General features: G+C 37.7%; 2 protein-coding genes across 2 annotated transcripts; one reads left to right on the forward strand and one right to left on the reverse strand.

Moving 5' to 3' along the window:
* The first annotated feature begins 620 nt into the window (after positions 1–620).
* lage3 (L antigen family member 3) lies at positions 621–2,159 on the forward strand. Its single transcript, XM_014994957.2, has 3 exons — positions 621–737; positions 1,510–1,638; positions 1,723–2,159. Exons 1-3 carry the CDS (start codon positions 697–699, stop codon positions 1,835–1,837), a joined length of 285 nt encoding a protein of 94 aa, XP_014850443.1. The 5' UTR covers positions 621–696; the 3' UTR covers positions 1,838–2,159.
* A 4,729-nt stretch (positions 2,160–6,888) lies between these two features.
* reep5 (receptor accessory protein 5) lies at positions 6,889–13,824 on the reverse strand. Its single transcript, XM_014994956.2, has 5 exons — positions 13,634–13,824; positions 13,332–13,425; positions 8,168–8,306; positions 7,906–8,074; positions 6,889–7,150 (listed from the first exon to the last, which is right to left on the reverse strand). The coding sequence occupies exons 1-5, from the start codon at positions 13,749–13,751 to the stop codon at positions 7,101–7,103; spliced, it is 570 nt and encodes a 189-aa protein (XP_014850442.2). The 5' UTR covers positions 13,752–13,824; the 3' UTR covers positions 6,889–7,100.
* Positions 13,825–14,866: the final 1,042 nt, after the last annotated feature.

A 14,866-nucleotide genomic window follows, 5' to 3' on the forward strand; every position in this document is an offset into this window, starting at 1 on the left:
TTAAATAAAACTTAATAAATAAAATTAAAATCACATGTGAGTAAGTATGTTTACGTGAAGTCATTAAAAAGTCATCATCGATCAGCCATCAGAGGATACTCTGATTTATTAGAGGGTGGCGGAGGACCAGTCCGATATCCAGAGCTGTACACAAAAACTTACATAATATATTTTTTATACAAATGCTAATATTAAACTGAAAATTTGAAATTTTATTTTATATATAGATCACGATATGTAGTTTTGTGCACACCAGAAATTTAAAAACTGGATTAATTTAATGCCAAGCTGTATTTATAGGTGCATTTAACAGTTTGTCGTGATATCTGTACCCTGACTGGATGAAGGATCGACTGAAATATTGGTTTCAGGTACAGCTGCTTTTTATTAATCTGACAGTTTTTCCCACAAAGGATAAATTTAAACGTTTTCAGCTTAAATATTTCGGCTGTAAATTGGTTTTCTTTCTTCATTTGCTGTTGTGCTACTGCGCCTCGCCGCTGGGGAGCAGGAGCACACCACCATTCACGTGGAAAACGCTTCTTCTTCTTCTTCTTCTTCTTCTTCTTCTTCTTCTTCTTCTTCTTCTTCTTCTTCTTCTTCTTCTTCTTCTTCTTCTTCTTCTTCTTCTTTTTCTTCTTCTTCTTCTTTTTCTTCTTCTTCTTCTTCCAGTACAGTCCCTTCAACACAACAGCAATGGCGACTGAAACAAACCAAGAAACAGGCAAGCTGGAGTTGTATCCTTTTACTTCACATGTGGACTATAGTGGAGGTGCACTTCAACTGAAATGTCAGGATTTAGATTTCCGGTCTGCTTGCTTGTAGCTCGGTTCTGGTTCGGTTCTGTTTCTATTAGAGTTCTGTTCTGGTGTTGGTGGTTCTTTGGACATTTTTAGGGGTGGAGGAGCTTTTTCTCACTGCCTGACATTAAACTATGCCTGGTTTCGGTCGGTTAGGAGTCTGGGACTGTCGAAGTTATTTATATTTTCGAAATGTCCCAATGATAGAGTGGACAGTATGTATTATTTACATACAGTGATTACTGTCTGGGGAATCCGACATGACACGGTCTTTGCTTTGTAGGTTTCTGATTGGTTAGTTCACAACATTTTAGTTGGCACGAGGCACACACACCTGGGATGAGGTACATCTAAAAATATATATTTTTGTTATTCATTTCAGAAAGTGAAATGAATAACAAAAATAAATGTTATTCATATGAAAATTTTGTTATTCATATGAAATGAATAACAAAAATATTCTCTTAAAAATATTTCTAAAAAAGTAAAATATTGGACACATTTTAATCACATACCGCAATAACCTGCAAACGGTATTTGCTAAAGAAGGTTGGTTGGTTACAGAGTGTGGTATCCGAGCGTGTTCATGGAAAGTTGAGTGGAAGGAAGAAGTAAGGACTGGGTGCAAAAAATGTTGTAGTACTTGCTCTAAATTTTATCAAATAGCAATGCAGACATAGTTGGCCAGTCTTCCTTGACCGCCCTGCAGCTTTCTGGACGTCCCCTTCCCATCGTCTCGTGAGGCCACCATGGCCCTGAGGTCCCTGTCCCCAGACCGGGAGCCAAGAAGAGGCGGTATCAGCAAGCAACTGAGTGTGTCTGGCAGCACGCTGTCTGTGTGAGCGATCAGAGCATTTGTGTCTGCATTCGGCTGCCGGTCGGCCTGCCGCCGCCTCTCTGACCATCTGTGGCTGTGTTTCAGGAGGTGGAGCGCAGACGAAGCTCGGATCCTCAGAGTGTCCGTCAATTCCTTTCTGGACCACCTGTCGCTGGTTGTGGAGACCATGGAACTCTTCGGTCCACCTGTCGACCTTTGATACACAGCACTCAGGGCTCTGGAACAAATAGATACAACACAAACCCAAGATGGCGCTGTTGGAACTTTTAGATATGAGGAGAACAAACTGTATGATCTGACTTCTGGTTTTTCAATTTCCACCGTTCCCCAGTCTTTCGGGAGTATTTATTTTCAAGTGTCTTTTAACAAGAAAACACTGCAGGAACCTGAGAATATTTGTTTTTCACTTGAATTATTTTCTTGTAAAGGTCAGACTTCCTGTGCTGTTGTATATTGTCAACTTTGTAAAAAAAATAAATAAAATCATTTTCTATTTTGTGGATTCTAAATAAAATCTAAAAGTGACTCTTAGAATGTTGTAATGGCAGCGCTCTGAGGGGAGTTAGTGCATCGTCCAAAAGAGTACACTCCTCTGATAAAAATGACTTCACTACAGATAAAACTGCAATAGAGGTGTAATAACTCTAATATTAAACTAATACTTTGTCTCTGACTCAGTTACATCTCTCAGTAACTCCTGGTTAAACAGAGAGGAACAAAGCATCACATGAAAAGCATGCAGCAATTATATTAAAGATGGAAAAGTTCTATCAGGGTTTCATTTCTTATTTCACCATCTGTACCCATTTAGAACCAATTTAATGTTCAGAAGTTATATCTGAACCAACCTATCATTTAGAGATTGGAAGCTAGAACAGATCACTTTTATACTAGGAATAGCGAACGAAGGTTAGCAGACCTCAGATTAGTGAGCTGGGAAATCTCACACCCAGATCTGCTGGTCTGGTTAAACCTTCTGGGGATTTGTCTCATATGTGAGTTTTAAAACTGAACTTTTTCTTTTTTGGATCATAAATTGGAAATTCTGCGCTGAGTCATGGTAACATTACAGATAATAAATATAAAGCAATAATGTTTAATCAAAGTGACTTGAAGTCAATTTAAAAAACTGATTCAACATCTATTTTTATCCATCTGTTGGTTTCTTTTTATTCTTTGTTGAATCCTTCAAATTTTACTGTAAAAAGCAAAAACTTGATTCAGAAAAACAGAGAGATAGTGAAAAATATCTTTTTGTCTTGTGCTTGTGGTAAGGTGGAAGGCCAGCAGATGGCGCTGTGTACAAGAAGTTGCTGTTACAATAGTATGTATGAAAGGTTCCAGTCCCGTTTTCGTCCTCGTCATAATAACTTCTACTAAAAATCACAGATGACCTCCTGGCAGCTGATTCCGGTTTATTCTATTCTCTTCTTCCTCGATCTAAGTGCAGCCTTTGACATATTTCTCACTCCATTCTCCTCTATTGATCTCCATTAGCACCACCTACTAATGGTAGGTGGTGCTAATACGTCCCCGATTGTAAGACGTATTGGGGGCTTCAGGGGGGTCGGCTAATATAAGCCGTACCCCGAAAGTAAGACATATGTCTTACTTTCGGGGAAACACCTCTCATCTAGCTGCGCGCCGCCTCCTGCCCACGTCCGCACCGTCCCCCTCTCCATACGTCGCCGCGTCTGCCTTTTATAAAACTGTTTTGTGGTGAATACAATACTGTTCAGGTTGTTAATAAATGTTAATTTTATGGTTAAAACAAAAAATTCGAAAGATTTTTTCCAATATAAGACATACCCCGAAAGTAAGACATAGTGGGGCTTTTGGGGATAAAAAGAAAGTAAGACACTGTCTTCCTTTCGGGGAAACACGGTAACCTGGTTCCAGTTTTATCTCTCATTCAAGTCGTTCAGATCTCAACGTTCCCATCGCCTCTGGTGTTCCCCAGGGATCTGTCCTGGGGCTCCACCTCTTTATCACTTACATCTTACAACACCCTCGACAGTATTTTCCCTAACTTTAACATCCCTTTCCACTGTCTTGCCGATGACACCGAGCTCTGCCTCTCTAGTAAAGCTAGCTCTTCTCTCCCACCCCCGTCTCTCTAAAATCCTGGTTCACCTCACACTTCAATTAAAGATGATAAACTGAAGTTCTCTTTGTTGGCACCAAATCTACAGTATCAAACTCTACATCACCACCTCCTCCCACTCTCTCAGGTCTTCCTCCTCCACCCATGTCACTGTATCTTCCTCATACCTCAGCACTATGGAAACCAAACTTTTAGCTGATCTGATCTCCAAATCTGGAACGTCTCACCATTTTATTTTCTGTAACACTGACTCCCTCTCTTTCTTTAAATCCAAACTCAAACTCACCTGTTTGGAACACACCAATGCCAACCAGCACACCAAGGTGATGCAAATGGAGGCTTTTTACATTTAATTAGTGCAAAATTAGCATGAGCAACTTTACATGTGTTGTTGATCATCTTTAGGTACGACATATAGTTTTTGTCTTTTAAAACCACTTTTGTTTTGTTTTCTGCAGAATTTGCGAACTGGGTGCAAATTATTTTGTATATGTAACAGTTTGCAAATGTGCAAAACCCCTTTTCAACTTTGGATTTGCAACATCCACTTCCAATAATAATAAAAACGAAGGACTACTGTATTTGTTTAATAAAAAATAATAAATCTTGTCTGTTGTTGGGGAATAGACAAGACTTATTAATTTTTAGTTTATCAAAACTAAAATACAGGGGGTTTTTTTTCAGTTTCTTAAAAATATGTTTTATTTTGACTCCCAAATCCTTTTTAAGTTAAAGATTTTGGCTCATGTAAGAACAATCTTGTGCAACATTACTGTTTATAATTGTCTGTCTGTCCAGGGGACCTGGGCAGACAGGTCCCCCTTGAAAATGAGATCTGGATCTCAATGGGGTTTACCTGGTTAAATAAAGGAATAAAAAAGAAAATTGTGTTGGCTTTAATTGTAAATAATAATAATAATAATAATAATAATAATAATAATAATAATAATAATAATAATAATACTATTATACTATTATATTACTACTGTTATAATGAAAATTAGCTTTTAGTTGGAGATTGCTATTGCGGTTTTGCTATGAGTTAGGAAGGCTTTGAGGTTTGGTGTTTTGAATAATTTGATTTATTCCTTACATTTTGTCATTTTCTTCTGAGAAACATGCAGTTGAAATAAATTTTCCAAACAGAAACTAACAGTAAGCAGAGGTTTTATCCAGCTCCATGCCTGCATGCTGCCCCACCACTCAGCCTTTGATATGGTGGTTTAATGCTGCAAGCTTTTCTTATCCCATCATTCTGGGTCATGAGACAGGATCACTTCCCTCAGGAGGAAAAATAAAAGCTGCTCCCCTATGAGGGAGAGCGATCACATGGTTTTTTTCACAGCAGTGAGAGTCCATTAGCTCAGAGAGATGGCACACAACCCGGATAGAAGTAGTGAAGAGGAAGTTTCTTCCTTTAGGAGACCAAATCAAGTTTATACTAGAATGACTACATTCTTAACTGCTAACAATATCAACATGCTATCCTGAAGTAAAACACGTGAGATCTCATGTTGGTAAAAGCAACAGTCCAACTTCAACTAGCACCAACTGGCCAGACCTCTAGAGGTTATGGGTTAGGGTCAACAGATCTGTTGAATGAGGTCAGTCACAAGGGTAATTTACGGTTTATTACGCAATCACTTATTCTGTGTTTCATTATTATTTGTTATTATTTTGTAGAAATCAATTTTCATTTTAACATTAAGAGGTTTTTTTGTGAACTTTGGTTTGTTATCAAAAAGGCCCAATCTTGTTGATCATTTATAAAAGTAACAGAAGGACAAAACAACTAAGGAGGGTGAATACTTTTTACATTAATACTGTTTATCGTACATTCACCTGAACCCAGATAGAAAACATTGGAACAACAAGGCTTATGTACAAACATTAAGTCTCATTTCATCACAGTCTGTAAGTGTAGAGAAGTTAGACTGTCACTACTTTGCAATAAAATATGAGCAACATTTTATCACGTTAAAAGGGCAGCATTATGTGTTTTCCATGCACATACAGCCGTTTTATAGCACAATCAAGTAACCATGTTAACTTCAGTTTTGATAAAAATGCTATATCTATCAAACATGACCTAAAAGAAATTTTACTTTCTTATTTAACAACTTGAAATTGGGCCTCTGTCTCTTTAAAAACTCCTGCTCTTTCTGAAACTCCACCTTCAGGAAGTTATCACCACATGGCTCCTCTATTAACCCTTTAGCAACGTCTTTAGCAGCGATGCTCTAGTAAAATATGAGCTCAGCTGATGCAGTTCTATCAGGTGCTAATTGCTGCTGGCTAGTCTGAAGGAGCTGTGTGTGTGAGGTCTGCTCTGTGAGGAGGAAGCTTGGAAACTGCAGCTTTGAGGAGGAAATACGTCCACTTAGGTGTTTTGCACAGTTGAATGGTTGCCATGGAGATTAAATGTTTTATTTTTTCAAACTTGCATTAAAGAATAAAGGCAACACTCTAATAGGTGTGTTTGTGATGAAGGAATGATATTATAACATGATGTAAAGCTTAAAAAGAGCTGATTCTGCATAACACTGTCTCTTTAAAGCATCTCTACCTCAGCGCTTAGACAGCTCCAGTCCTGTGGTGTAGATACGTGGCGGTTATAGGCTGGAAAGTGAAACGTTCAGCTGCTTCCATTTACTACTGCTAAACACAGCATGACTCATCAGTAAGCTTCCTCATTTTTGTGAGCAGAGTAAATGTTTCGTTACCAGCAACAAAACTACATCTACCTAAATCATGCCAAAATTTTAGTTGTATTTAATTTGGCAACATCACTTTTCAGCAACGTCAGCCTGTCTTAAGCTTGCTATAGTATGCTCTTTATAATCCTATAATGTATCAAGCAGTGATGGGGATTCAGAGTGGAGCAGACGTTCTCCTGCACCCTGCAGGGTGTGTTCTCCTAGTACATACATGTGTTCTCTCTGGGTTTTTACTTCCTCCCATAATCAAAAGCATGGCCATTCTAAAATTACTCATTAGGTGTGTGTTGCTCTGTGACAGACTGGTGGTCTGTCCAGTGTGTACCTGAATCCAGTAACGACTGGAGACACACACCTGCCTGTTTATTGTTAATCTATTGCTGCTTTACGCAACAAATCAGCCAAAAGGTTGAAGAATGAGAAAACAACTTCATTTTATCTCTTTTATTTGGGTCATGAAGCACACGCCAATGAATACATATACAGGCCAACAGATATGTGAAACAACTTTAATAAATGCAAGACTGATTTAAATGAGACATCCAGCATGAAGCTCGAGCTAAAAGTTGTGATGACCTAAAAACATTTAGCTTCTGTACCACGGTCGGGTCCGGAGCCGGCGGTGTGAGAAGGCATCAGTCTTAGAAGTTTTTCTTCTCCTCGAAGATGAGGTTTGCTGTGGCTTTCTTAGCTGTGGAGGAATTGGAAATATAATTATTTAAGCAACACAGTTCTTATCAAGGGAGTTCATATTGATAATGATTTTCAGCTCAATTAAATAATAAAAATATATAAATTTTTTTTACATATGTGTTAAACTGTCACCATGCTGACAGAATGAGACAGATAATCTGTAAAAATGCTAGCATGGCTGAATTATGAATACATTTCATGTAACTGTTTACATCTGTGTACATTTTAATTACTTATGTGAACAAGCTTATTCACATGTAATTTTAATGTTATTTCTTATTTAATTGAAACACTCCAATTGCAATTTTTTTCCCACATTAGCAGATTGACAAAGATTTTCATACATTTGTAATGGAAATGCAGCTATAGAGTCCCAGTCAAATACATTTCAGTGTGTGGTTGTAACGTCACAAAAGTTCAATGGGTATTAAGACACTTCAGAGAACTGTATAAATATCTTAGAAAATGAAGTTAAAGTACTGCTGGTTCTCATGATCATCAAGCAAACAAACACCTAGTGACATTAGCATCCAGGTACATAAAACTCTGTTTATCAGATGTTACTATGGTCAGTCAGCTATAGCATAAGATCTAAGTGTTTGATATGTGTTGGAGAAGATGGTGTTTTTATACTGCAATTAAGAAAATTCTATGCCAAACATGAATTAGGAATGGCAAAAAACAGAAGGAACAAGTAAAAAGCCAATTGAGTTATCTAGGGTGTAATAAGCACCAACAGTATTCCATACTTACCCTCGTCTCTGAATTTGTCAGCTGCCTCTGATGCCTTGTCCTTGATGTTTTTCACTGCGTCGTCAATCTTAGCCTCATTCTTGAGGAAGAGCGGTCGAATGACCCGTTGGTAGATCAGGATTGAGCCGTTAGAAGGAGTGGGAGCCATGCACCACACCAGGAAGGCACACTGTGAACAGAGACAGAGGCTGCCTTATCAACCAGTAGACGGGATGTATTGATGGTAACTAAAAAGACAAAAGAACGGGAGGCATTCAATGACCTTTCCAATATAGTAGAAAGGGAACCAGGAGAGGAAGATATCAGCAAAGAACTCTGCCACACTGAAGAGTCCGTAGACCACCCAGTAGGTCAGCCACTTCGTGTCATCCTCTTTTGTCGCACTTTCAATCGCCTTGATCCTGCCAAGAGATGTCAACAAGCAATTCCTGAGATCAAAATGTTCTCTCATCTGTTTGATTCTCCTTATTTATTTTTTGGATTTTAGATCAGTAAACAGACTTGCATAAAATTACAATTTCAAGCACTGAGTGGATTTGAAAACCTGCATTATTAAAACAGTTTCAACTACGCAAATATAACAAACACCAGCTGTGTCCAAAGAGGACAGTCACATTTTTTAAAGTGCAGTTTGATTATTACTTTGTTTCTTTTCATCCACAACATTTTAAAAGAAACAAGGAAACAAGGTAGAACAGAAGAAATTATTTGAAATGTTTTTGACAAAAACCTTTAAAAACCCTTGGTGAAATTAGTACCTAACATTTCCCACCCCTGCTCTGGTAAAGCCACGCCTTTTTGCTTCCGTAATGTCGACATCGCCCTCTGAAAGAACACAGTGGTCTGGATCTCGTATCATGTGAAGAGAGGTTCATGGTTTTATGCTTACTGCAGAACTATGATCTGAAAGAGCCTTTGGTGTATATTAAACTACACTATTTTATTTTTATATTTGTATCATGTTCGAATAAAATTTCATTTCATTTCATTTCAAACTAACTGACGGTCATTTGTCAAAATGCTTACATGCATAATTATGTTGAATAATAAAGTATTCCTGGTATTATATTTGTTAGAGCTCCATTTGAAATGTTCATTAGCTACAGTGGGAAGCCTGATCAACAACTTGTGACTACATTCTTCTAGTACTTTCTCTCCAGTGATATTTGTGGTCAGTTAACCTCCATTACATATCAAAACATATTACTCTGTTTTCTTACTACTTTTTTACACAGGAGCATCATGTTCTGCATCACTTACAAGAAACCTGAACAAGGTTTGTTTAGCACAGTGTCTGCAATTGCTACATGTGCATATATATACAAATATAAATATAAATGCTATAGGTGCAGTGACTTGAAAAATAATTCAGATCTACTGAACTTTTATACACTTTTTCAGTGTGCAACCACAAACTTTAATTTTCTTAGGATTTTAAATGATAGACCAAGAGTAAATGGTGCATAATTGTACATAAAAGCAGCCAGAAAGTGATTTGTATTTTTCTTTTAATAAATAAAAATTTGGAAAATGTGGCACAAATTTATACAAAACATCAGTTGAGTCAGCTCTTCATGGGGAAATTTATTGTGGGAATTACGGCTAGACGTCTTTCAGAACATTTCTTTATCAGTTTTGGACATTCAGGATTTTTTTTTATTTTTATTTTTTACCCCAATTCCTCTTTGCAAAATTGCTCAACCTGCATAAGATTGGATAAAGAACATCTGTGATAATCATTTTTCAAATTTCATCTTCAAGTGTCCTTTGGATTCAGGTCCGCACTTTAACTGGGCCACACATTGGACTCCTTCAGCCTGCTTGCAGTGTCTCCTGCATGGCTCATTGTAAACCTCAAAGAGCAATACTTATGGATTTAATCTCGACACTCTTCCATAACAACCAGATTAACTGACAGCAGTGGATCTCTGCAGTTCCTCCATGGCTACTTTAGTATGCCACTATGCTGAATGAATGCTCTCCTTGCCTGGTCTATCAGTTTAGGAGGGTGAGTTTATACGTTTGCATAACAGAAAGTGAATGTTTGCATAAACTACAGGAGAGGATCGTCTGCTTGTGCATCAATCCCCAGTGGTGAAACAACGTGATGGTTGGTGAGAGGATCTGTCTACCAGGCACTGAGCTGCTGACAGCATCAGTAAGGCCTTTTTATTATCCCAGGGAATTGTGTGGTTTGGTTCCCTTTCCTTATCTTGTAAAGCTAAAAGAGGTTAATGAGGTTCGCTAATGTGGCAAGCAACGTAGTTGGAGTGAAGCAAGTCCAACTCCAAAATATAAACTTCAAGCATGTCAGACCTAGACCAAACTGACTGTCAAACGTTCTGAACATACACTCTGCAGAGAGTTTGACCTTGTTCCATCTGGCCACCGCGTTAGGACGCCTAAGATCAGAACCCGGCTCGCTCTGGTTTCTTTCATTCCTGCAGCCATTACTGAGCTTAATCTCCCTGGTTTAGAATGCAATACCCAGACAACTTATTAGGTTTCGGAAATACATATTTTATATTCATGTTATCTTGAGAGCTCAATGTACTTTTATGCACAAGGGCATGAGTTAATGCTCCTAATATGTGTAGTTGTGAGGTACTAACAGGATGAATTTGGTGTCTTTTGTGGATGTTTTTTTTCTCTGTCTTTTGTATTTCTAATGCTTGATGCAAACCAATTTCCCCTTGGGATATGAATAAAAACTGAAGTGAACTGAAGTGACTAAAATAGGATGAGGATAACAAGTGTGATTTGGTTCTAGCATGGACTGAGGAACTCGTATGACCAGTAGGGCCTGTGCCCTTCCTCAAAAAAACGACATTGCTACATTGAACCTGAATGTCTCAGAAACAAGTCCTGACACATCCATATTCACCTGATATTTCAGGTAAAGGTCACTGGAAATGTGTTTGGCTTAACAAACAGAAGCTAAATCTTTGTAGTATTTCCACATCACAGAACTGAGACTACATTTACTAGATTTCATGAGCATAAATATATGCGTCTAAGAATTTATTGGAATCTTTACGGCTAGATGAAGCAATTATTATACTGAAAAGCTCAGATAAAAATTGGGAACAACTTTTAATGTTAATAATATTAACACCTCTCAGTCAGTTGCACCTCAACTGCAGCCTTTTGATAGTCGTTCTGTTCATAACAGAGTTGTGGTCAATGTAGTACAGAGGTCAGTGACCTTAACCTTCAGAGTCACATAAAGACAATTACAAAGTCAGCCTCCTATCACCCGAAGAGCATTTCTAGGATTAAAGGACTAATGTGTCAGCAAGATCTAGAGAAACTCATTAATTTATTAATCAAATAATAATATTAAACAATTATAATTATAGCTATAATTATAATTATAAATAACAATCTAGGCGTTTATCTTTACTTAAATTGATTATTGCAACAGTGTCTTCACAGGTCTGACTAACAAATCAATCCTCCAGCTGCAGCTGATCCAGAACGCTGCTGCTGGAGTTCTGACTAAAACTAGGAAGATTGAGAACATCACCCATTTCTACAGTCCTTCACCGAGAGAATAGACTTTAAAATACTGTTAGTTTATAAATCACTGAACGGCTTAAAGATTTGCTGTTGTTGCATCAACCTTCCAGACCTCTCAGCTGAAACACTGTTCATGTAAATCAGGGCTGAAAACCCACCTGTTTAGAGTTGCCTTTGATTAGTGGTAAGTGAAACACTGATCAATATATTTTATGTGTATTTGCTTGATTACTTTGATGATGGCATTTGACAAAATGCAATTGCTTGTTGCATAATTAATGTCTGTATAATTTTGATATGATGCACATCTCTTTGAAATGTTCTATACAAATAGATTTGACCTTTACAATCTTGTTTATTCCTTCAGTCCAACAAATCAAAAAAGACACAAAAGCTACACAGCCTTTAAAAAAGAAACACTTCAGCTAATTTTTGCAATAGCTACCAAAAGGAAACTTGTTTAGATTTTTTGGTCCTTTTGTGTTTTCAAGACTATACTTGGCCACAATGCTTTTCTTCAGATTTTTTGTTGTTTCTTACACTATTTCAAAATAAAGGATACTTTGTTTGGAATATTTTAAAACAGGGGTCTCCAAAGTGTGACCCGAGGACCATTTGCGACGCTAAAAAGAATGATGTGCAAGCTTTGACCGCAACACAAAAATGGCACAAACTTGATTTTCCTGCTCAAGGTTAGAGACTGATGCAGTTGCCATAGAGATTAAAGGATTTCTCAAACATGCATGAAAGAATTAAGGCAACAGACCAGGCATGGTTTTGATGAGAGAATAATATCATAACATGACGTATATCTAAAAAAAGTCAATTTTACATAATACTGCCCCTTTAATTCAGCTTCATATTATAGGGGACCACAAATATTCGGTGACTTTTACATAAAAGGCCGACTTTGTTGAATGCGTTTAGTAAACTCAGCTAGATAAAACAAAGGTTTCTGCAGAACGTGTGACCCATATCCTGTTTTCATTGCTGATAATACAGAAAAAAAATCTATAGAAAAACCATCAACATTTAGGATATATATTAAAATATCTTATATTGTATGTTTCACATGTATATGTGAAATGTGTCTCACAGCTCTCTTTTCTATAGAAATTTGACTTTTGTGTTTGTATATTTTCTGTTTATAGTGGTATAGAAAAAAAATGAAATATTGTGAAAAATTCAAAGTTTGGACATCACTACTTTTCATGTTTAGGAGACTTTGCAACATGAGGTTGCACATAACATACTTTCTTGAAAAGTATGGCAACTTTTAGAAAACTTACATACATACATTGGAGTTTGAACATTTTGTCAGGTGTAGCATTGGAGATGCTAAGAAATATAACTTTTTGCACAAATTTCACTCCATCTCTGCTCCTCTTAGAACAGCCAAATAGACAAGTAGTGTGATACACCCCATATAGTGGGATATTTGTGATAAAAATCTGGCCAATATATCGGCCTGATTTTAAGCAGGACAAAAAAGAGTTACTTTCCACCAATAAACTCAAAACTTTTGAGAATAATCTCTGACATTTTCTAGAAACAAGGACGTTTCTGAGCTTGAAAAGTCAAAAATATACTTGAAAAACAACAACAAAAACGAGATTAATAAAAGAAATGCTCTAGATATCCATCTACGGTAATTTTCGAGATTTTATTGGCGGAAATTTGCTCTGTCATTTTCTATCCATTATGGCCAGAATAATCCGTCGTACATACGTTGTTTTGTTTTTGTGGAGTCACGCTCAGAATAACGGGCTCAAAGAGGAGCCAGAAGTCTCGAAACGCGCTGGAAATATGATGACGTATGGTGCTACTATTTATTCAGGGTTTACAGGGTGTGTTTATACTGGGAGGGGCTGCTGGCCAGAACGGTAGTTAGAAAGTCAAACCCTTACGATATGTAGGCTGGATAAAGAAAGCCGATGAGGTTACACAGCAGGGAGGCTCCGTAACCAATGACGAGGTAAACTGCGACCACGGCTATGACTCCTATAGGGGAGGAAGAGGAGAAAGAAGACATCACACCACGAACACTCTTCTTCATAAAATTAACGCTATTGGACAGAAGTATCGCGACTGTAACGACTGTATCGTACTAAATACACGAGAAGACATGAAATATGTAACAAAACCACGATGACGTCCCGTTTCCGTTTTGTCTTTTTCCTCCACTCTTGCATCTCCTAAAATTACTCACCGGCAGCGATATACGTCCGGCTTACTCCAGTTCTGGTTTCGACTTTCGCTAGAGCATCTGTCATGAGGTTCTTCTCATGAAGGAACTTCTCAAATCTCTCCTTGAGACCCTGCGCCATGGCTGCGCTTCCTCCTTCAGCGATGCGGATGAATTAGGAAATGATGGCTGATGGTGGCGCCACACCCCTGTAACCCAACTCAGCCCGAGCCGCAGCGACGGGGACGGGCCTGTGCGTTTCATCACACACCTGCCTCCGGCCTGGCCCTTCAAATTAAAAGTTTTCACTTACAATAAATACATTTTAATGCACTAAAGAAGACAAACACGTCCTATAGTAATCTAATCCGTTTGATTCAACCAAAACTATTCTAATACAGAACAACACAGTCGGCTACATTCATATCCAAATCGTGGATCATCCATCCATCCATCCATCCAACCAACTTTTTACCAAAAACATTTTATGGTTTCAGTCGTTATTTAGTCTCAGATTTCACAGAAGCACCTCTTGTGTTTGTAGGAGCCATTTATCTTTTCCTCGCCACAAGTGGGCATATTTCATTTTGTGCTCTGATATGTCTGAAGGGGGATGGGGTTATTTAAGGTCAAGTGTTGCTAATGGGAAACGGCAAACAGTTTTCTATTGTGCTTGGTTTGGATTTGTGGCTGATTTATGTGGCTCTAAATGGAAATGGCAAGACAATGGACATTGTACATAAAATAAATTACTTTATAACCTTTATGATTATAAGTCAAATTGAAGATCGGCATAACAAATCTTGATTGAGAGCATGTAAAACTAATGCCTACCAGGAACAACAGCAACCAGTAGCCTAAGATACAGGATTTTAGCTGCTACAGAGTTTACTGATTATTTTTTTAAGGTAAAAATGTAAAACTCCCCAAATTTTCCACAGAAAAAGTCCAGAACTGTATCAGTTCTTAACCTTTTCTTCCTCATTTGCAAAGATGTGTGCTGGAATCTCAAATAAACTTGTCAGCAGTGATGCTGCCTTAAAACCAATGTGTTTGATCATATTTCCGTTGTAAGGTTGTTCAACTCAGATGAATGTGAACTCACTGAAGTAAGTGGCAACTCAGGACATTAGGTCCCGAAAATGTTAGCAAAGTAAAATTTTTAAAAGAGAGCAAATTATTATTCTTTTTTGTATTATTATTCCCCATTATTTCCATTTCCTTTCATCTCTCTTGTAGAACTCTTTATAGTCACTG

This window comes from Poecilia mexicana, unplaced genomic scaffold, assembly GCF_051168715.1.
Source record: "Poecilia mexicana isolate PSO_F unplaced genomic scaffold, ASM5116871v1 scaffold_12, whole genome shotgun sequence".
In the NCBI taxonomy this organism is placed as follows: domain Eukaryota; kingdom Metazoa; phylum Chordata; class Actinopteri; order Cyprinodontiformes; family Poeciliidae; genus Poecilia; species Poecilia mexicana.